The 24,185-nt window shown below is 44.7% G+C and overlaps 1 protein-coding gene across 4 annotated transcripts in view; it reads left to right on the top strand.

The window, feature by feature from the left end:
* Nucleotides 1-24,185, top strand: part of LOC143768235 (V-type proton ATPase catalytic subunit A-like) — a 565,121-nt gene that overhangs the window by 518,727 nt on the left and 22,209 nt on the right. For all 4 annotated transcript variants that reach the window (XM_077256938.1, XM_077256931.1, XM_077256943.1 and 1 more), the window contains 4 exons: nucleotides 9,263-9,377; nucleotides 10,377-10,440; nucleotides 16,165-16,368; nucleotides 17,369-17,463. In XM_077256938.1, the coding sequence (XP_077113053.1) occupies nucleotides 9,263-9,377; nucleotides 10,377-10,440; nucleotides 16,165-16,368; nucleotides 17,369-17,463 (478 nt within the window). The remainder of the gene's footprint in view (nucleotides 1-9,262; nucleotides 9,378-10,376; nucleotides 10,441-16,164; nucleotides 16,369-17,368; nucleotides 17,464-24,185) is intronic.

Raw genomic sequence — 24,185 nt, 5'->3', positions numbered from 1 at the left:
GGGAGCGCAAACCAGTGCACCATCTGGCGGTGTCCACTGAGAAGACGCCAGAAAACATGCAGTGTGATAGAATTCTGTCCAGAAGCGAGCGGCAGAATTTTAGACGGAAAAATGGGTTGTGTTTCTATTGTGGGGATTCTACTCATATTATATCAGCATGCTTTAAGCGTACTAAAAAGCTTGATAAATCCGTTCCCATTGGCACTTTACAGTCTAAGTTTATTTTGTCTGTGACCCTGATTTGCTCTTTGTCATCTATTACTACGGACGCCTATATCGACTCTGGCGCCGCTTTGAGTCTTATGGATTGGTCCTTTGCCAATCGTTGTGGGTATGATTTAGAGCCTTTGGAGACTCTTATTCCTCTGAAGGGGATTGACTCCACCCCATTGGCTAATAATAAACCACAATACTGGACACAAGTGACTATGTGTATTAATCCGGATCACCAGGAGACTATTCGTTTTCTGGTGCTGTATAATCTACATGATGATTTGGTGCTGGGATTGCCATGGCTGCAGTCTCACAACCCAGTCCTTGACTGGAGAGCTATGTCTGTGTTGAGCTGGGGATGTAAGGGGACTCATGGGGACGTACCTTTGGTGTCCATTTCATCATCTATTCCCTCTGAAATCCCTGAGTTCCTGTCTGATTATCGTGACGTCTTTGAAGAACCCAAGCTGGGTTCACTACCTCCGCACCGTGAGTGCGATTGTGCTATAGATTTAATTCCGGGTAGTAAATACCCAAAGGGTCGTTTATTTAATCTGTCTGTGCCTGAACATACTGCTATGCGAGAATATATAAAGGAGTCCTTGGAAAAGGGACATATTCGTCCATCGTCATCTCCCTTAGGAGCCGGTTTTTTCTTTGTGTCAAAAAAAGACGGCTCTTTGAGACCATGTATTGATTATCGGCTTTTGAATAAAATCACGGTTAAATATCAATACCCATTGCCGTTGCTGACTGATTTGTTTGCTCGCATAAAGGGGGCCAAGTGGTTCTCTAAGATTGATCTCCGTGGGGCGTATAATTTGGTGCGGATCAGGCAGGGGGATGAGTGGAAAACCGCATTTAATACGCCCGAGGGCCACTTTGAGTATTTGGTGATGCCTTTTGGTCTTTCTAATGCCCCTTCAGTCTTCCAGTCCTTTATGCATGATATTTTCCGCGATTTTTTGGATAAATTTATGATAGTGTATCTGGATGATATTCTGATTTTTTCGGATGATTGGGACTCTCATGTCCGGCAAGTTAAGAGGGTTTTTCAGGTTTTGCGGTCTAATTCTCTGTGTGTCAAGGGTTCTAAGTGCGTTTTTGGGGTTCAGAGAATTTCCTTTTTGGGATATATTTTTTCTCCCTCTTCCATTGAGATGGATCCTGTCAAGGTTCAAGCTATTTGTGATTGGACGCAGCCCTCTTCTCTTAAAAGTCTTCAGAAATTTTTGGGCTTTGCCAACTTTTATCGTCGATTTATTTCTGGTTTTTCGGATGTCGTTAAGCCATTGACCGATTTGACTAGACAGGGTGCTGATGTTGCTAATTGGTCCCCTGATGCTGTGGAGGCCTTTCAGGAGCTTAAGCGCCGTTTTTCTTCTGCCCCTGTGTTGCGTCAGCCTGATGTGACTCTTCCTTTTCAGGTTGAGGTCGACGCTTCTGAGATCGGGGCTGGGGCAGTGTTGTCGCAGAAAAGTTCTGACTGCGCCGTGATGAGGCCTTGTGCCTTCTTTTCCCGTAAATTTTCGCCCGCTGAGCGGAATTATGATGTTGGGAATCGGGAGCTTTTGGCCATGAAGTGGGCGTTTGAGGAGTGGCGCCATTGGCTCGAGGGGGCCAGACATCAGGTGGTGGTATTGACTGACCACAAAAATTTGATCTATCTTGAGACCGCCAGGCGCCTGAATCCTAGACAGGCGCGCTGGTCATTATTTTTCTCTCGGTTTAATTTTGTGGTATCGTACCTACCGGGTTCTAAGAATGTTAAGGCGGATGCCCTTTCTAGGAGTTTTGAGCCTGATTCACCCGGCAACTCTGACCCCACAGGTATTCTTAAGGAGGGAGTTATCTTGTCAGCCGTTTCTCCAGACCTGCGGCGGGCCTTGCAGGAGTTTCAGGCGGATAGACCGGATCGTTGTCCGCCTGATAGGTTGTTTGTTCCTGATGATTGGACCAGTAGAGTCATCTCTGAGGTACATTCTTCTGCATTGGCAGGTCATCCTGGAATTTTTGGTACCAGGGATTTGGTGGCAAGATCCTTCTGGTGGCCTTCCCTGTCACGAGATGTGCGAGGCTTTGTGCAGTCTTGTGACGTTTGTGCTCGGGCCAAGCCTTGTTGTTCTCGGGCTAGTGGATTATTGTTGCCCTTGCCTATTCCTAAGAGGCCTTGGACACACATCTCGATGGATTTTATTTCAGATCTGCCTGTTTCTCAGAAGATGTCTGTCATCTGGGTGGTGTGTGACCGTTTTTCTAAGATGGTCCATTTGGTTCCCCTGCCCAAATTGCCTTCTTCTTCCGAGTTGGTGCCCCTGTTTTTTCAAAATGTTGTTCGTTTGCATGGTATTCCTGAGAATATCGTTTCTGACAGAGGAACCCAATTTGTGTCTAGATTTTGGCGGGCATTCTGTGCTAGGATGGGCATAGATTTGTCTTTTTCGTCTGCTTTTCACCCTCAGACTAATGGCCAGACCGAGCGGACTAATCAGACCCTGGAGACATATCTGAGGTGTTTTGTGTCTGCTGACCAGGATGATTGGGTTGCTTTTTTGCCATTGGCGGAGTTCGCCCTCAATAATCGGGCCAGCTCTGCCACTTTGGTGTCCCCGTTTTTCTGTAATTCGGGGTTCCACCCTCGATTTTCCTCCGGTCAGATGGAATCCTCGGATTGTCCTGGAGTGGATGCGGTGGTGGAGAGATTGCATCATATCTGGGGGCAGGTGATGGACAATTTAAAGTTGTCCCAGGAGAAGACTCAGCTTTTTGCCAACCGTCACCGTCGTGTTGGTCCTCGGCTTTGTGTTGGAGATTTGGTGTGGTTGTCTTCTCGTTTTGTCCCTATGAGGGTCTCATCTCCTAAGTTTAAGCCTCGGTTCATCGGTCCGTATAAAATATTGGAGATTCTTAACCCTGTTTCCTTCCGTTTGGACCTCCCTGCATCCTTTTCTATTCATAACGTTTTTCATCGGTCGTTATTGCGCAGGTATGAGGCACCGGTTGTGCCTTCCGTTGAGCCTCCTGCTCCGGTGTTGGTTGAGGGTGAGTTGGAGTACGTTGTGGAAAAAATCCTAGACTCCCGTGTTTCCAGACGGAGACTCCAGTATCTGGTCAAGTGGAAGGGATACGGCCAGGAGGATAATTCTTGGGTCACTGCATCTGATGTTCATGCCTCTGATCTGGTTCGTGCCTTTCATAGGGCCCATCCTGATCGCCCTGGTGGTTCTGGTGAGGGTTCGGTGCCCCCTCCTTGAGGGGGGGGTACTGTTGTGAATTTGGATTCTGGGCTCCCCCGGTGGCTACTGGTGGAATTGAACTTGTGACATCATCTTCCCTGTTCACCTGTTCTGATTAGATCTGGGTGTCGCTATATAACCTGGCTTCTCTGTTAGATGCTTGCCGGTCAACAATGTTATCAGAAGCCTCTCTGTGCTTGTTCCTGCTCCCAGACATCTACTAGATAAGTTGGACATTCGTCCATGTTTTGTTTTTGTATTTTGGTTCCAGTTCACAGCTGCAGTTTCGTTACTGTGTCTGGAAAGCTCTTGTTGATCAGGAATTGCCACTCTGGTATTATGAGTTAATGCCAGAGTCCTAAAGTAATTTCTGGATGTGTTTTGTTAGGTTTTTCTACTGACCATGAAAGTATGCTTTCTGTCTTCTGCTATCTAGAAAGCGGACCTCAAATTTGCTAAAACTATTTTCCTGCTGCGTTTGTTGTTTCATCTCATATCACCGCCAATATATGTGGGGGGCTTCTGTCTCCTTTTTGGGCATTTCTCTAGAGGTGAGTCAGGTCTTATATTTCCCTCTGCTAGCATTATTTAGTTCTCCGGCCGGCGCTGGGCATATAGGGATAAAAAGTAGGACATGCTACCTGGCTACTTCTAGATGATGCGGTAGGTTTAGTTCATGGTCAGTATAGTTACATCTTCCAAGAGCTTGTTCCTATTGAGGCTTATGCTAGTTCTCTGGCCATGGAGATCATGACAGGTGTAGTTGTGGGGTGCAGGTCGTGGTCAATAACGAGGACACCAAGTTGCAGTCTCTTTACCTCTTTACTGGAGATCTCTGAGTCCTCAGTCCAGAGTAAGGTCCACCAGGCTACGCAAGTCCGGCCGGTCCAGTGGCACCTCCAGAGTTCACTTCACAGGTGGAAATCGGTGCCTTCCTTCTTAGCGCTATGTGTTGTAGTCCTTCCCTGCTATGCTTACGGAAAGTACCCCACAACCGTTGTGTCTGTTTCTTAAGTTCCCTCACAACTCGATTAAATGATGTTCTTCTAATCTTCCGTCCCTTCCTGATGTTACAGCTAGAACGGCACCCGTTTGTCGGGTAGGCCTGGAGTTCTTCCGGGACCCTAGAGACGCCCCTCTCCCGCAATTGCCTCCCAAGACTTCATAGGTGATTTAGGTGAGACAGCCCGCCTGAGACTGACTGTCCTGCCGCTGTTTAGAGTATTGCTTGAAGCTGAATGTTATAATACTCCCTCGGCGTTCCGGCCACCGGTAGTGCGCCTCAGTAGGGTGTTGCTTCGGTCTTACAGCACGACCCCTACTGGAATTCTCCTATCGCTTGATCTCGTTTCTCACTCAGCACAATCTATCTCGCTTCTAGTCCTTTCTTGGGTCCCGCCGCTTCCTGGAGCTGGCGCGGACCCGTTACGTTCTTTTCAATGCCAAGCCTCTGTCAGGATCCCACCCCTGACAGAGACCCTACTGTCTCTTCCTCCACAACACCCTCTGCCACTAGGTGTTGCTTCGTCCAATCCAGTCAGCTTTCTCCTCCAACTTCCTGCCTGACCCCCAGTTTACCCACTATGGTGGGGAGTGGCCTAATGAATAGAACCCTTAGCTCCCCCCGGAGGCCCAGCTGTGAAATGTATTGGTGTCTGTGATACCTGATCAGATGAACTCCTTCAGTGCCAACGGACGCACCATGGCTCCCCATAGTGGCGGAGCCACAGTACTGCAACGACCAGGACTCTGGGGCGCTGCACTGACATGACTGTCCACCTGCAAGGGAGAATCCTAAAAGTGTGCAGTGCATGAGTTGAGAGAATTCAGAAGCCTGCGATGTCAGGATTCAGCTCTGCAGGTTCCAGTAGTCATCACATGGACACTTCACTCATATGCGATTTTCATACTTGTGGTCCTGTGACAACGAGCTTCTCTTCTGCTTCTCTGTTTTTCACTGAATATTGAGAGCATTAGGGAGAGGAGCTTGTGGGCACATGACTAAGTGTGCAAATCGCATATGTCCTGTGGGGGCGCCAATCTGAATTCTTGCCCCGGGTGCCAGAAACCCTAGGTACACCTCTGCTGTATATCCAAGGGCTAATGTTTCTCCTTGCAGTGAGTGACATATCAAGCCTGACATGCCAAGGCGAGGAGACTTTTAAGCCTTGCAATGCTCCTTAAGGAAATCTGCAAATTGTCTCTTCAGAGAGAAAGAGGAGTAAAACTCTAGTGCCACCTCTTGGAAGTAGCAATTTGAAAAGTCAATATCGGCCATCTAACGAGCCTTCCCACATGACAAAAGCCAGAACCAAAATCTCAATTTTGAAGGAAGGAGAAAATGTACCTCTTGTTTCCCTGTCAGGCTTCTGTCACCCAGCCAAACCAGATCTTACACTGACTAGAGGCAGAACCCAGAAATATGCTGTCTGCAAATTAAGATTTTGGTTTTGACTTTTATCCTAAGTCATGGCTCGTTAGAGGGTAGATATTGACTGTTAGGATTGCTATTTCAAATAGGTGGTTCTAGCGTTCTAGTCCTCTTCCTCTCTGAAGAGACAATTTGCTTAGTTACATATAGAGTGGCTATCTTAGCTTGCACCTGTTCACATTAACATTAGTCTTTCTGTTTAGAAGTGATGGTCAGTCTTTTGATATCTGTGTTTGTGACAGCATCACCACACTGCGTGACATCCATGTCTGTAACAGTCTATTACCATGCTGCTGTACTTCTGGAATATTGTGTATAATACTAATCTATCACCATATTGTGCAAAATAGAGGTAGTAATAACCCTCATTAGCTGACTGTCCGCAATAAATGACAGCAGGAGAGAAACAAAGCCCCGCAATAAGTGACTGCTAGCGAGAGCCAACAGTCAGCAATAAGTGACAGCAGGCAAGTGTTAAAGCTCTGCAATAAGTGACCGCAGGCGAGAGCCGAAGCTCCACAATAAGGGTTATGGACTGACCTGGGTTGGAATAGTGGAATTGCAACCACTAGGAGCAGAAGCGGCAGGTAGCATAGTCAGGGAAAACTAGGGAGTCGATACACAGGAGTAGCATTGTAGTTTTAAGGAGCAGGGGTTGGTACAAGGAGCAGCAGTAGAATATTGAGGATAAGCAGCAGGTGAAAGGAAGCTTGACTAGAGGCTGGTAGCTCAATAATCTTGTAAAGAAGGGAGTGCAATGCCAGGTTTAAGTAGGGTGTTCAATCAGGGTGGAGCCAATCAGGAACTCAAGGTGGAGAAAAACAGGAACTCAGGGTGGAGACAATCAGAAAGAACACAGGTTCAGGTATTTGGGTTAGCACGGGACTGTCCAGAGAGCTGAATTGCACAGAGGGAAGAGCTGCCACCTGATGCACAAGAGCTGCTGGGTTAGAATCATGAAAATAAGTGTCCGCAAGTAAGAGTCAACAGTCCACAGTGACCACAGGGGAGAGCTGAAGCTCTGCAATAAGTGACTGCAGGCGAGCACCAACAATCCGCAATAACTGACCGCTGGCGAAAGCTGACAGTCCCCAATAAATGACCCCAGGCGAGAGCCGATAGTCGCAATAAGTGACAGCAAAAGAGAACTGACAGTCCGCTATAAGTGACCACAGGCGAGAATCGAGAATCAATAGTCTGCAATAAGCAAACCCAGGAGAGAACCACCGGTACAAAGTGCCTGAGCATTACAGACATCCAGCAGTGACTAAATTCCTATTAATGTGGATTACTATTCCAGAGATGACTCCAGCTGTGATCGACCCATCAGACTGTTTTGCAATGAATATCTGTTAATTGGGCAAAAAGTACTGTATCTCCTAACCAATAATTAAATTATCCTATGCAAAAATTGGAGAACTCTATTAAAAATAATAATATACAAATCTTTATTAAACACATTATTCATTAAAACATGAGGGTTATAAGGTAGTACATGACTGGACAACACATGGTAGATTTTGGTAAGAAGTGGTATCAATTCATATAGCATCAAAAAGGATTTTGATTACATGATTTAAAAGTGGGAGTTGCTCTGATGTGTTGATAGGATACCATTTCGTTTGTTGCCACTAGATGGCGGTGCAATAAGCATACAGCTCTGGCAAAAATTAAGAGACCACTGCAAAATGTTCAGTTTGTCTGATTTTTCTCTTTATAGGTAGATTTTTGAGTAAAATGTAAATTGTTCTTTTAGTTTATAAACTACTGACAACATGTCTCTGAATTTCCGAGCAATAAATTTAGTATTTAGTATAGTTTTTTCTGACAAAGAAAAATGGTCAAAATGAAAAAAAAACCTCCAGTGCTTTCAGACCTCAAATAATGCAAAGAACACAAGTTTATAATCATTTAGCAACAACAATACTAATGTTTTAACTCAGGAAGAGTTCAGAAATCAATATTCTGTGGAATAACTATGATTTTTAATCACAGCTTTCATGCGTCTTGGCATGCTTTCCACCAGTCTTTCACATTGCTCCTGGTGCATACATTTAAGCAGTTCTTCTTTGTTTGATGGCTTGTGACTATCCATCATCCTCTTGATTCCATTCCAGAGGTTTTCGATGGCGTTCATGTCTGGAGATTGGGCTGCCCATGGCAGGGATTTGATGAGATGGTCTCTTAACTTTTGCCAGAGCTGTATATGACCATCTAATGCAGTTTTCAGCAAATTTTGTGCAATTTATTAACAATGGAGATATATAAATATAATGTCTTTTTCCACTTGTATTAAAACTATTTTGGTATAAACAGACCTTTATTTCAATCTTTGTAATGAATCTATGTTGGTAGATACTATGTGAAGTTCCACATCTATATACTGAAGATGGCTTTTATGAGAACAATTATGTAATAAAATCCTTTTTGATACTATATGAGATGATACCACTTCTTACCAAAATCTACCATGTGTTGTCCAGTCATGTACTACCTTATAACCCTCATGTTTTAATGAATTAATATTGTGTTTAATAAAGATTTGTCTATTATTATTTTTAATAGAGTTCTCCAATTTTTTGATAGGATGATTTGTTTTCTAATGAGGCTGTGAAGCCCAGAACCGAGTGCGCCAAAGATAATGGACATGGCAACTGCAGAGCTATGACCTCTGATGGCCTTTGATGTATGATTGCTGCTTCCTAAGGCCCCATAGAGCATTTCATTATGGACTTATATGGACGATAGTGAATCTAGCGAGTCTTGTTGTATTGTCCATGTCTAAAAGACTGAGCTGCAATCTTCACCCCAAGATAGGTGAACACCGGTGTCTCACTCACAGTTTTGTAGAGCTTAGGAGAAAGTTTGTTAGCTGTTGCTTGGTCCTGGTGTAGTGGAGCCAAGTTTGTTGATTGAATTGAGCTCTTCCTTCAGGTTAACTGATCCATCTTCTTCTGGATCCTGGCAAGTCTCGTTCCCACTTTCACTGTTGAGATTGCTGGTACCAGTATTTTGTTTCCTCTCTCAGATTGCAGGCGCTCAGGGAGAACTACTTGGCTGTGCAATGCAACTCTTTCCTTCTGACACGGTCCTATTGATCAACCTTGAGCAGTTAGTTCACTTACCAGTCTCTCATTGTTAGGGCACATTTATAGTCCTGCCTGTCTCTCACAGACACAAAGCTCCCTCTCCACTTCCTGAAAGACATTTCCTGGTTCTTGCTCAAAACCCACACACAGCAAGCTGCATGGGAGAAAGAACTAGACCAAGTGCACACACATCAGAGGGGAGCATTGTCTCTTAAAGTCACAGTGTAGTTCAGCTCTTAGCAGAGGCTGAACCCCTACAGCGGGCATGATTCTGACTTGTTTATGTTCTACAGACAGCGGCTATCCTGCCTACCTTGGTGCCCGTCTGGCATCCTTCTATGAGCGTGCTGGAAGAGTACGATGTCTTGGGAGCCCTGGCAGAGAAGGAAGTGTCAGCATTGTTGGAGCGTGAGTTCTGCTCTTAGCAAATACATATTTTCTATGACTAAATATTGATTGTCTTCATCACCAATCAGTTGCTATCAATACACAAACACCATCTCTATTCATTTTAACCTGATAATCCAGAAGACGTCATGTCAATATTAACCACCACATGTCCCACTGCCTTCACCTATGGAAATCTAGACCAGTGGGTCACACACTGATGTCCAACAATGACTCCCTACATTGCCCCCACACCTCAATGCCACCACATATGGACATCTGGACCAGGGGGTCATACACCGATGAACAACAGAGACTCCAACGTGCCCCATACCTCAGCGCCTCCATCTATTAGCATCTGGACCAGTGGGTCATACACTGATGCACAACACGAACTCCCTTCATGCCACACACCTCACTTCCTCCACCTATGGAGATCTGGACAAGTGTGATACACTGATATGCAGCACAGATCCCCTAATTGCTCCCACACATCACTGCCTCCATCTATAAAAATCTGGACTAGTGAGTCATACACCAATGTACAACACAGACGCCCTACTTGCCTCACACCTCACTGCCTCCACCTATGGACATCTGGACCAGTGGGTCATACACCGATGTAACATACAGACCCCCTACATGCCTCACACCTCACTGCCTCCACCTATGGCCACCTGTGGAGATCTGGACTAGTGGGGCATATACCGATATACAGCACAAAATCCCTACATGCTTCACACCTCACTGCCTCCACCTATGAAGATTTGGACCAGTGGGTCATACACCAATGTATAGCACAGACTACTGAAGTAACAGGGTTAATTTTCCACTGCACAAACTAAACTAACCTACAAGCTACAAAATTCAACTATAAAGCAACAGAAGGAGCTCCATATTGAGCATCATAAGAGTCTCTTCTGCCTGGGTCTCATGTTTGTCCACACTTTTCATTTATCAGAAATTAGGATTTTTTTTATTACAGTGGTCAGTGCTTTACTCTTATCTCTGTTGTTTCAGAGTATCTCCACCTGGAGGTGACTTCTCCGACCCGGTCACATCGGCTACTCTGGGCATAGTACAGGTGAGGATCGGGCATCACTCTGTCAGTCATTGTAGCTGTATTTTGCAGCTAAGAGCGAGACCCTTAGTCAATGAGAGCAGGTTTAGGTATGGTGCACACAAGTCTCTGGTGTAAAAGTTGACAGTTACCATCATGTCACAGGACTGCCGAAACAGATAGGACCAAGATCTGACAATGGAATAAATTGTCCAAAAAAAGTCAACAAATTGGGTGGCAGGCAAAAACCTCATAGTGATCCGAGGTCATAATAAGGAGTCTTAGTGAACCAATGAAAGTGACCTAGAGATGACTACATTAACCCCTTTACCCCCAAGGGTCGTTTGCACATTAATGACCGGCCAATTTTTACAATTCTGACCACTGTCCCTTTATGAGGTTATAACTCTGGAACGCTTCAATGGATCCCGGTGATTCTGACACTGTTTTCTCGAGACATATTGTACTTCATGACAGTGGTAAAATTTCTTTGATATTACCTGCGTTATTTGTGAAAAAAATGGAAATTTGGCGAAAATTTTGAAAATTTTGCAATTTTCCAATTTTGAATTTTTATACAATTAAATTACAGAGATATGTCACAGAAAATACTTTATAAGTAACATTTCCCACATGTCTACTTTACATCAGCACAATTTTGGAACCAAATTTTTTTTTGTTAGGGAGTTATAAGGGTTAAAAGTCAATTTCTCATTTTACAACACCATTTTTTTTTTAGGGACCACATCTCATTTGAAGTCATTTTTAGGGGTCTATATGATAGAAAATAACCAAGTGTGACACCATTCTAAAAACTGCACCCCTCAATGTGCTCAAAACCACATTCAAGAAGTTTATTAACCCTTCAGGTGTTTCACAGGAATTTTTGGAATGTTTAAATAAAAATGAACATTTAACTTTTTTTCACAAAAAATTTACTTCAGCTCCAATTTGTTTTATTTTACCAAGGGTAACAGGAGAAAATGGACCCCAAAAGTTGTTGTACAATTTGTCCTGAATACCCCATATGTGGGGGTAAACCACTGTTTGGGCGCATGGCAGGGCTCGGAAGCGAAGGAGTGCCATTTGACTTTTCAATGCAAAATTGACAGGAATTGAGATGGGACGCCATGTTGCATTTGGAGAGCTACTGATGTGCCTAAACATTAAAACCCCCCACAAGTGACACCCTTTTGGAAAGTAGACACCCTAAGGAACTTATCTAGATGTGTGGTGAGCACTTTGACCCATTAAGTGATTCACAGAAGTTTATAATGCAGAGCCGTAAAAATAAAAAATCATATTTTTTCACAAAAATGATCTTTTCGCCCCCAGTTTTGTATTTTCCCAAGGGTAACAGGAGAAATTGGACCTCAAAAGTTGTTGTACAATTTGTCCTGAGTACGCTGATACCCCATATGTGGGGGGAACCACCGTTTGGGCGCATGGGAGAGCTCGGAAGGGAAGGAGCGCCATTTCAAAATGCAGACTTAGATGGAATTGTCTGCAGGCATCACATTGCGTTTACAGAGCCCCTAATGTACCTAAACAGTAGAAACCCCCCATAAGTGACCCCATATTGGAAACTAGACCCACCAAGAACTTATCTAGATGTGTTGTGAGAACTTTGAACCTCCAAGTGTTTCACTACAGTTTATAATGCAGAGCCGTGAAAATAAAAAATCTTTTTTTTCCACAAATATTATTTTTTAGCCCCCAGTTTTGTATTTTCCCAAGGGTAACAGGAGATAAAAAGTTGTTGTCCAATGTGTCCTGAGTACGCTGATACCCCATATGTTGGGGAAACCCCTGTTTGGGCACACGGGAGAGCTCGGAAGGGAAGGAGCACTGTTTTACTTTTTCAACGCAGAATTGGCTGGAATTGAGATCGGATGCCATGTCACGTTTGGAGAGCCCCTGATGTGCCTAAACAGTGGAAATTCCCCAATTATAACTGAAACCCTAATCCAAACATACCCCTAACGCTAATCTCAACGGTAACCCTAACAACACCCCTAACCCTGACACACCCCTAACCCTAATCCCAACCCTATTCCAACCGTAAATGTAATCCAAACCCTATCCCTAACTTTAGCCCCAACCCTAACCCTAACTTTAGCCCCAACCCTAACCCTAACTTTAGCCCAAACCCTAACTGTAGCCCTAACCCTTGCCAAAACCCTAACCCTAACCCTAGCCCTAACTCTAACCCTAGCCCTAGCCCTAACCCTATTGGGAAAATGGAAATAAATACATTTTTTTAATTTTTTAATTTTTCCCTAACTAAGGGGGTGATGAAGGGGGGTTTGATTTACTTTTATAGCGGGTTTTTTAGCGGATTTTTATGATTGGCAGCCGTCACACACTAAAAGATGCTTTTTATTGCAAAAAACATTTTTGCATTACCACATTTTGAGAGCTATAATTTTTCCATATTTTGGTCCACAGAGTCATGTGAGGTCTTGTTTTTTGCGGGACAAGTTGACGTTTTTATTGGTAACATTTTCGGGCACGTGACATTTTTTTATCGCTTTTTATTCCGATTTTTGTGAGGCAGAATGACCAAAAACCAGCTATTCATGAATTTCTTTTGGGGGGGGGGGGCGTTTATACCGTTCAACGTTTGGTAAAATGGATAAAGCAGTTTTATTCTTCGGGTCAGTACGATTACAGCGATACCTCATTTATATAATGTTTTTATGTTTTGGCGCTTTCATACGATAAAAACTATTTTATAGAAAAAATTATTATTTTGCATCGCTTTATTCTGAGGACTATAACTTTTTTATTTTATCGCTGATGATGCTGTATGGCGGCTCGTTTTTTGTGGGACAAGATGACGTTTTCAGCGGTACCATGGTTATTTATATCCTTCTTTTTGATCGCATGTTATTCCACTTTTTGTTCAGCGGTATGATAATAAAGCGTTGTTTTTTGCCTTGTTTTTTTTTTTTTTTAACGGTGTTCACTGAAGGGGTTAACTAGTGGGACAGTTTTATAGGTCGGGTCGTTACGGACACGGCGATGCTAAATATGTGTACTTTTATTGTTCTTTTTTATATTTAGAAAAAGGAATGTATTTATTGGAACAATATATTTTTATTATTATTATTTATTTAGGATTTTTTTTTTTTTCACACACGTAATTTTTTTTTTTATTTTACTTTTTTACTTTGCCCCAGGGGGAACATCACAGTAAAGTGACAGATCGCTGATCTGACACTTTGCAGTGCACTGTGTCAGATCAGCGATCTGACATGCACAGCAGGGAGGCTTCAAGGCGCCTGCTCTGAGCAGGCAGGAGGAGGAGGTAAGAGACCCTCGCAGCAACGCGATCACATCGCTTTGCTCCGAGGGTCTCAGGGAAGCACGCAGTGAGCCCCCTCCCTGCGCGATGCTTCCCTATACCGCCGGAACACTGCGATCATGTTTGATTTGCCGGAGGTTAATGTGCCGGGGGCGGTCCGTGACCACTCCTGGCACATAGTGCCGGAAGTCAGCTGCCCCCGTGAGCGTGGCCGATCGCTCTGGACGTACTATTCCGTCCTTGGGAAGTAGGGCCCACCCCACATGGACGGAATAGTACGTCTAATGGCAGAAAGGGGTTAAAGGTATCTGATGGGAACTGTAGAAGGGAAGTGCTTCAAAATGTACATCTTTACATAGAGATGTGTTTAGTGATATATAATTCCCCCACATATGCTCAGTAGCCCCCTCCCCAAGCTGGTATATCAGGTTTCATTTAGGACTTAGGCCAGTGGACAATAGATTTGTGACCTCATCCCCACACACCTGGGGCTGGACACACCTCTTCTAGCTGGACATAAAAGGCACAAGTCACAGGTGGTCCTGGCTCTTTTGCTGTGCTTGCATGCTGGAATGATGATGGACCCACATGGCTTAAATATACTCTGTATCCCCTTTTCTTAATAGGCCCAGTACTGTTCACTAGGGTTAGCTAGCCATAGGTGGTAGGGCTGATATTGTATGTGTGATTTGGGTTATCGGGCAGTTAATTGATTGTTGTGATATTACTAGTTATTGTGGGTGATATTGTTGGGATATCACTGTATACTGTAGTGATATTACTGTAATAGAGTTGTAATATCCGTATATTGTGTGTGTATATATATATATATATATATATATATTTATAGTCGCCAGCTTGGGTATAAATATATATGTATGTTATAGACTGCAGACTTGTGTGTGTATAATAAATACCCTTTATTGATACACGGTTTTGTCTCAGTTAGTATATAGTATAAGGAATAGATAACAGTTAGTGTATAGTATAAGGTAACGATAACGTTGTGGTATTAAGTGAATATTAATTATTTATTAGTAGTCAATTTTGGCTTTAATAGTTGATATCGGACCTCATTAAAGGTGTAGGGAGAAATCCTCCTTTGATACTATAAGTTTAGTAATTTGTAGTAGGGAACCCTGTCCTTTTACAGGAACCACCAGCTAAACTTCATTCTACATGTGGTGTGTTCCTCAAAACTTCTACATGGTCCTGTCTCCTGTTTTACAGTCATCACTTCACCTCCAAATCATGAGTTAATCCTGCAAACAAACCTCACAAATTGTATTTGTGTAATCCAAGTTCATATAAATTGTCATGCTTGCACCCGCCACTGCTCCTGCCACTGCTTCCTCGGCTGCACTCGCCCTGCCTCCCAATACTTACCGCTCTGTTCCGCGCCTCGGCTTCCAGCTGGTCATGGGTCCCGGTGTCTCTTTCCCGCGCTGTCAGTCTCTCGGCCGCATGCGCATTAGGCCGTAGGCGCGTGCTCTGCCGACTCTTTAGCTTGCAGAATCTGACCCAGAACAAGGGCTGTTCCTATCAGATGCTGCCACTGGGTATATCAGGCCGCCCTCCCTTAGTAGAGACACCTGATAATTGTGTGTGCTTTGGTATCTGTCCACTAACTCTGATTTACCCTATCTCAGCTTGTTTTCCCAGCAGTCCCTGGTTTTTCCTGCCTCTGTAATCACTGATCCTGCTCTGTCCTGGCCGTGCTCCGCCTCCTGGCCCCCTGCTCTGTGGACCTTTTCCCTCTCTCAATCCCATACCCCGGTGTCTTGGGTACTTCTTTCTGAACTCCCTGTACCCACTCAGCTATCTTGGTTCCTGTCTCCTTGCTATCCTGCCTACGGCTCTCCCGCTAGCTCCTACCTCTTTTTACCCTCTGCTTCTCTATGAGCCGCCCCTTTTGGTACTAGCTGTCACAGTATCTGACTCCTGCTCCTAAAGATCCCTGTATAGGGGTCGGTTTTACCTGATTCTCTCACCTAGGGGAGCTTCAGTGCCGCGACCCAGAGGGTCCACTCTTGGAAGCTCGCCTCTCCTAGGCGGCACAGAAATCCAAATTCTACCAAATTATGACCATCTTCTTCAGAAGTCCCTTATCAACTCAAAGTACTCCAGAATTTTTTTTTATTATTAAGGGTAATGGAAGTTCACCAGACAAACCCAATGGCTTCATCAGAATCCCTAGACAGCGGTGTTACATCAGAATGATAACCAGTGGGGATCAGACAACTGTCATCTCCTGTGTGTCCAAAGACCTGACCTATTAATATCTCTTTCAGAAGCACAACATGAGGCCATCATGTCTCTTGGGGTATTCACTGGTCACTGTGATGAATATGATTTATTGTAAACTTCTTAGGAAGATGGCATGGCAGGCACAGGAGAATACAGGTAATAGCAGTCTCATCTGATTTTGTGCCTCCTCATAGGTTTTCTGGGGTTTAGACAAAAAGCTGGCACAGCGGAAGCATTTTCCCTCGGTGAACTGGCTTATCAGTTACAGCAAATACATGAGGGCACTGGACGAATACTACGAGCGGAACTTTCCTGAAGTTGTACCTCTCAGGACAAAGGCCAAGGAAATTCTTCAAGAAGAAGAGGACCTGGCAGAGATTGTCCAGCTGGTGGGAAAGGTAAGTGATGGATGAAGTCCAGGTGAGGTCTACACACTTCTAATGGGAAAGGTAAGCAGATAACTGCTCGTTTTACATTAGTGATGGCTGGAGCCCAGGTGAGGTCTACACAACACTGGTGGGAAAATTGAGCAGACTGCTAGTTTGTAATGGGTTAGTGATGGATGGAGCCCAGGTGAAGTCTATATACCACTGATGGGAAAGGTGAGCAGACCGCTTTTTTGTACCAGGTTAGTTATGGATGGATCTTAGGCGATGGCTATACACTACTGGTGGGAAAGGTGAGCAGAACACAGATTCGTGGTGGGTTAGTGATGGATGGAGCCCAGGTGAGATCTACACACCACTGGTGGAAAAAGTGAGCAGACCACTGATTCATGGTGTCTTAGTGACGGCTGATGCCCAATTGAGGTCTACAAACCACTAATGGGAAAGGTGAGCAGACCACAGGATTGTGGTGGGTTAGTTATGGATGGAGCCCAAGTTCTACATAGATTATTTAGCTATTGTGTAAAGGGGGTATGCCATCATGTGATTGCTGTATGACCCTTTCATGAGGGACATATGGAGGCGGTATAGACATTATCTTAAGGCATACATTGTGTTCAAGTTCAGACTGGCCTGATAATGAACTTGAATATGGCAAAATCTTGATACTAACAGTATGCGTCTTGCAGGTTGTTGCTCAAGGCTGATACTTCTACATATTGGACTCTTTCTGTGCTTTAATTGTTTTGCATTCATCTGAATCCAGATTTTTCTGTTGTTGAATCTCAGCAGTTTTAGGATGAGGCCCAATGTCTTGATTACAGGGTGCTCTATCTTAAGAATCACCTATGATCTGGAGTAAAACATGACTATGACACATGATAAGATTAAGAAGCTGACACTACCACAAATGGCAGAAACCCAGCAGCTCACCCTAACCCTCTCCCATAATTGTGAAGGCTGTACAATGTGATAAGTTACTGATGTCCTCTGTCCTCATTCCAACCCATAGGGTTCTCTGGCAGAAGCCGATAAAATTACATTGGAAGTTGCCAAATTGATAAAGGATGACTTTCTCCAGCAGAACGGATACTCTGCCTATGACAGGTAATGTGTCCATGGCTTCTGATTCACCAACTGCTGCTTTTCATTTTTTGTCTGATTATAGTACCAGAGTTACATACAATGGGGAAAAAAGTATTTGATACACTGCCGATTTTGCAAGTTTTCCCACCTACAGAGAATGAAGAGATCTGTAATTTTTATCATAGATATAATTCACCTGTGAGAGACAGAATCTAAACATAAAATCCAGAAAATCACATTGTATGATTTTTTACATAATTAAATTGCATTTTATTACATGAAATAAGTATTAGATACAATAGAACAGCTTAATATTCTGCTTGTGATATAGACAGACCTCCATCCCACGAAATATACGCGAGGGCTACATCCATCCTGTATAGTGTAGGGAAGGCCTCCAACCCCATGTAACATAAAAGAGTCCTCTATCCCCTGTAATATAGGAGAGGCCTACACCCCATGTAATGTAGGAAAGGAGAGGCCGCCATCATAAGTAAAATGTGAGAGGCCTCCATTCTGTGTAATATAGGAGAGGCCTCCATCCCGTCTAATACAGGAGAGGCATCCATCCCCTCAATGGTGGACTCTACCCCGTGTAATGTAGGAAAGGCCTCCAACCCATGTAATGTAGCAGAGACCCCATCCTGTGTAATATAGGAGAGGCCTCCATCCTGTATCATATAGGAGAGGCCTCCATCCCATGTAATATAGGAGAGGCCTCCATCCTGTGTAATATAGGAGAGGCCTCCATCCCATGTAATATAGGAGAGGCCTCCATCCCATGTAATATAGGAGAGGCCTCCATCCCGTGTAATATATGAGAGGATTCCATCATGAGTGAAATTAGAGAAGCCTCAATCCTGTGTAATAAAGGACAGGCCTCCATCCAGTCTAGTATAGGAGAGACCTCAATCCGATGTAATATAGGAGAGTCCGCCATCATGTGTAATATAGTAGAGGCCTCCATCCATTGTAATGTACAATAGGCCTCCATTGTGTGTAATCTAGAAGATGCCTCCATTCCGTGTAATATATAGGAGTGGCCTTCATCCCATATGATATCATAGAAAATATTAAGATCTCTGAAGCCACTTGTGACCCATTGACCATTTTGCCCTCCTCCCCTCGCATAGATTTCCAGTAAGGAAAAAAAATAGCTGACAGTTTGAGTCACTTAGAAATAGGCTGGTACAGTGGACATAAAAAAGTAGGAAATTGGGTATAGTTGAATATAGACAATCTTAATTAAAATGCAGTCACCTCCTTTTTGAAGTAACAGACTGTGCCAGAGCAGTGACAATGATGATTGGACAGGTAATTAAGGCAGGATATTTAGTGTCTTTCCAAAAAGTACATCCTGCGAAGCTTTGACACTCAGGGGAAATATTATATATTATATTATATCCACAATAGCCTGCCCAGACGCGGGGTCTCTGAAAGAGAATTATGAATATTGGTGATTGTATAGATCCGATAGTGATCGGACATACATTTTCAGCTTCAGGACGAATCAGGGAAGAAGATGCATATTTTGTCATAACTGACTCTTGCCTATAAGCCACAAATCAATAGTGGGCAGATCACTGACAACAGCCATGTCATATTTGGTCTCTGCGGAAGGTAAAATCTCATTAAAAAATGTGGCGGTGATGTCGGACTTTTGCGATCATCAGCAGTGAAGATATGGCATAAGTTGGGAAATTCATAAAATTCTGGAGGTCCGATGACATCCCACAACCAGGCCCATGTGAGGTCATAACAGGGAGGTGTGTGGGTGTAACTCAGGTTAAGACAAATTATGATCTGTGTTCAATGCTAAAGATACATACCAGGGTAGGCTTCCTAGTAAGTTATTTTGTTAATCCTGTTTTATTTTATGTAATTGTATATGCTGTATTATTTTGTCTCCTTTGTAAAATATTTGTATATTTTTTTATAAACACTGCCTATCGTTTTGAATTAAACATAAATTTAATAGTTCTGTTCCATATGTTCTGTACCCTGAAGCCATACGCTACCAGAACATGCCTCTATTCAGCCTGTAATAAAACACGAGTAGTGGTGGCAGCGAGTGGTCTTGGGCTATCGTGGAGTTTGCAGTATTTGTATCAGTGGTATATACATATATTCCATTTGTTGGAATCAGATTTAAAAATTTAATAGTTCTGTTCCATATGTTCTGTAACCCACACCCTGAAGCCATACGCTACCAGAACCAGAACTCTCTTCTGCCCTGGTATAACCAGCAGACCAAGGATACTCATATTTCCATATGTACAATGAGACAGATTGACCCCCAAGGGTAAAACCAAGCACCAAATGATGGCTGAACTGTTGCAAGGTGATGCAGAACCAGTCAGTCACCTAAGTCCTGATGAATGGCAGGCCAGCCAAGCTGTAGGTGACGCTCCTGCAGAGGTCACGCTTGTGAATGCCAGCCATACCCGCAACCAGGGTAGTGTGGACCACCACCTGCAGATGGCCTTTCAGAAACTCAACTCAGATGATCGCGAGGCACGACTGCAGATGATTCTGACATTCCAGGAACAAGCTGAGTGAGAGCGACAGGCCCAAGCCAAGGGTCAGTACCAGCTAGAGATAGCCCAGATCCAGAGATCTTCCTCATCGAGCAGTGAGTCCAGCAATGCTAACCTCTTTAAACCCTGTCATGAGCATTTTCCTGAAATGGACAAGGACGGGGACTTGGGCATCTTTATGCGGGAGTTTGAAAAAGCCTGCAGGCAATGCCAGTTGCCGCCTGAGGACCAGTGGGTCTGATATTTAACCCCAGGGCTCAGAGCAAAAGCTCTGGAGGTGTTTGCTTCTCACCCTTGAGACCAAGATGGAGACTATGAGGCCATTAAAGTGGACCTGACAAAAACGTACCAGCTAACACCAGAGGTGTACCGCATAAATTTCCAGACCCTTCAGCGGGCTCAGAACTAACTTTGAACAGAGGATCCAAGGACTGTCAGTCACCACCTTCAAGGACCTGAAGGTGAAAATTCAGTTCTTTCATCTTTGCCTGGTTGAGGTGCATCAGTTCGTGCTGGACCAGGAGCCCACCAAGGCCGCGTAGATCACAGATACCTATGAGGCCAACCATACACCTGAAGTGCAGAAGTCAGCTGTCTTTAGCTGAAAAGGTGGTAAGCCAACAACCACCCCCAGTGACCCTGCCAGCCGGCCTTCAGGGGCCTTCTTTCTGCACCCAGCCTGCATCTGATGCCCACTGGTGCTATACATGCAATTGAATTGGTCACATCAGCCTTGTCTGCCCTGTTGAAGGCAGAGCAAAGTACTGCAGTGCGCAGGCGCCGGGCTTCTCTGACAAAGTACGCCTGCGCCGGAGCCGCAGCGTGAAAACCAGAAGAGGACAGCATCCTATGAAGATGGGAGGCCCCGGACCGCGACGCCCATCGGATCAGACCGCCCGCCCAGGTGAGTATAATATAACCTCTTTTTCTCATCTTTTAGGATACATCGGGGGCTTATCTACATTACAGAATGGAATGCTGTAGATAAGCCCCTGATGACGGTGGGCTTAGCTCACCGTCAAATTTGGGGGTGACAGGTTCCCTTAAAGTTTGTTTCTGGCTCTCTTTAGCCAGGTGTTCCAAGGTGGCTCTGCGCTCAGATGTCAGTCTAGAATTGAGATACTGATTTTTCTTTTATCTTAAGTCATATTGCAAGACGCGTTAAAGGGTTGATTGTGACTTGTAGTATCGCTACTTCCAATAGATGGTGCTATAGAGTTCATGTCTCTGAAGAGGCAATTTGCATAGTCGAGAGACATTAAGGGACCTCACAGAGAAGCCCATCTCCGAGTCCGATAAGTAAAGGATATTCCGGACCAGGGGAGGTTGTACTGGGAAACGGTTCCATGTAACCTTCAACAGGAGTGGATGAGGAGTTGTTGCTTGTCGTGAATGAGATTCCACTAGCTGGACACTTGGAGCTCCGTAAAACCAAGGTCCAGCTGTCACACCACATCTATTGATCCAAAATGGGGACAGATGTTGCCAACTACTGCGGCTCGTGTGTCAGATGTCAAAGAGTAGGGAAGTCCAGACCTGTGCCCAATGCTCCCCTTGATCCCTTTGCCGATGATAGAGGATTATTGTGGACATCTTTGGCCTGCTGGCCATCCCCAGCAGCTCTGGAAAACAGTTCATCCTTACTGTCGGAGACTGTGCTACGCAGTTCCCTGAGGTAGTAGGAAGCTCTGTCCTCAATTAGAACCGATAAGGTGGCAGATGCCTTTTTGGCCCTTTTTTCGTAAGAAGGATTTCCCAGGAGCTGCTTACGAACCAGGGGACTCAGTTCATGTCTAGGTCCATGGAAGCCCTCTGTCAGAAAATGCGAGTGCAGCACTTGGAATCGAGTCTGTATCACCCACAGACTAATGGTTTGTGTAAATGATTTAATGCTACCCTTACTACCCTTAAGCATATCTTTAAAATGCTGGTTTAATCCCTGGGGCGTGACTGAGAGTGGTACCTCCCACACCTGCTGTTTGTCTATAGAGAGGTGCCACAGGCCTCAACGAGGTTTTCCCTCTTTGAGCTCCTGTTCGGCAGACAAGTCTGGGGGCCCCTGAGTCTGGTAAGAGAATCCTGGGAAGGGGAACTGAGCACCCCCGAAATGTCCATCATAGAGTATGACATGCGGCTCTGTGAAAAACTGCAGGCAATGATGCAGAGAGAATATGGTGCAGACCCAGTATGTAAGAAGGTGTGGGTCCTAGTGCCAATGACCCAGAACAAGCTTCAGGTGCCTGGGAAGGTACCTCGTGCATCAGGGCCTCAATGATGTAAATTGACCACACCAGGAAGAGGCATAAGAAGAAAGTCTTTCATGTCAACATGATTGTCACGGTTCACACCGTGCTGCCAACACTATGTCACGGATCTCAGCGGTATGTCAGGGATCCCGGGGAGGATATCTTTATCGTCCCAACTACTCACACCAATTTGTCACGAACCGGGGTTGTTTGATTGCCCCTCGGTTCCTTCTGAAGTGGATTTATCTATCTCCCACTTCCCAGTTCCGGTTTGGAACCTGCAGCTCTCTGGCGCCCCCTTACCCTCAGGTCAGATTAGGTACTGCATCTAGGGTAATTAGTCGCCAGAAAGGCTGCCTGCTATGAACTGGCTATTGGGTTCACTGCAGTGAGGGCGATATAACTACTCCCACTCAGGCGGGAACAATAATTAACAATGCCGCCGGTCGCTGCAGAGATGCCCGATTGCACAGCACAAGGTATGCCTCCACCTGCTCCAATTGCACCAAAAGTTAACGGGTCCGGAGCCAACCCAAATCAGTAGTGTAATTCACCTCAGAGGACACAGTTCGTATAGAGCAGAAGGGACAAGCTAGTAAAATTATATATTTTACTCCGTAAAAGAGTAGGCAAGTATTTATAAAAATATTAAAAAGATATTATACAGGAGACGATCATATGTACATTGCAACTACAAATAAAATAAGGATTAAAATAGAAGATTATATAGGGAAGAGGGAATTAGTGGCCCTACAGGGTTGGTCGTCTACAGTTTAAAAGCCACACCCTGCTCACACACTAGTCTCAAGTTGCATGGTTATCTATACCAGCGAATGCAGTGGGGGGAGAAAGAAGGGGGGTCGACTGTCTAGGACCATGGTCACACGAGCAAAAATCTGTCAGACCATGGCAGTTTACATTATCGTGACAATGATGAAAGCTCATCATGACAGGGAACCTTGTGCCCTTCCTGTGTGTAGCTTTCCCGACGAAGGCGAGACAGAAGTCCTAGTGGATTTGCTGGCAGTAGCCCGGACAGACGATCTATCGAGGACACAGAATTCAACCTGGAGCTATCCATGGACTAGAAGTCCCAGCTGCGGGAGGTTTTCCGGCCTTACTTGTCCATCTTCAAAACTGTACCAGGGAGGACACAGCTAGCCATCCACCAGGTGAATATAGGAAGTCACCCCTTAGGCTAGTTTCACATTTGGGTTTAAAAACGCAGCGTTTAAAATGCAAACGCAGGTGGTGAAAAAAACGCATGTAAACGCGTGCAAACGCTGCGTTTTTTAGACGCATGCGTTTTCTCATGCGGTAAAAAAAAGCGGCGTTTTAACGCGTTTACATGCGTTTTTTCCTGCTGAGAAGTGTGTGACAGCTGCCAATCATCAAAATCATCTAGAAAACCCACTATAAATAGAAATAGCTAGGGTTAGGGTTAGGGGAAGGGTTAGGGTTAGGGTTAGGATTCCTTTATCACCTTGATGGTGGGGGGTGGCTTATCAGGGTTAGGGTTAGGGTTTGGATCACTTTATCACCTTGATGGTGGGGGGTGGCTTATCAGGGTTAGGGTTAGGGTTTGGATCCCTTTATCACCTTGATGGTGGGGGGTGGCTTATCAGGGTTAGGGTTAGGGTTAGGGTTTAGTTTTAGGGTTTGGATCACTTTATCACCTTGATGGTGGGGGGTGGCTTATCAGGGTTAGGGTTAGGGTCCCTTTATCACCTTGATGGTGGGGGGTGGCTTATCAGGGTTAGGGTTAGGGTTTGGATCCCTTTATCACCTTGATGGTGGGGAGTGGCTTATCAGGGTTAGGGTTAGGGTTTGGATCCCTTTATCACCTTGATGGTGGGGAGTGGCTTATCAGGGTTAGGGTTAGGGTTTATTTTTAGGGTTTGGATCACTTTATCACCTTGATGGTGGGGGGTGGCTTATCAGGGTTAGGGGTAGGGGTAGG

The sequence above is a fragment of the Ranitomeya variabilis genome, chromosome 1 (assembly GCF_051348905.1).
Source record: "Ranitomeya variabilis isolate aRanVar5 chromosome 1, aRanVar5.hap1, whole genome shotgun sequence".
In the NCBI taxonomy this organism is placed as follows: Eukaryota; Metazoa; Chordata; class Amphibia; order Anura; family Dendrobatidae; genus Ranitomeya; species Ranitomeya variabilis.
This window is presented reverse-complemented; position numbering and strand designations above follow the sequence as displayed.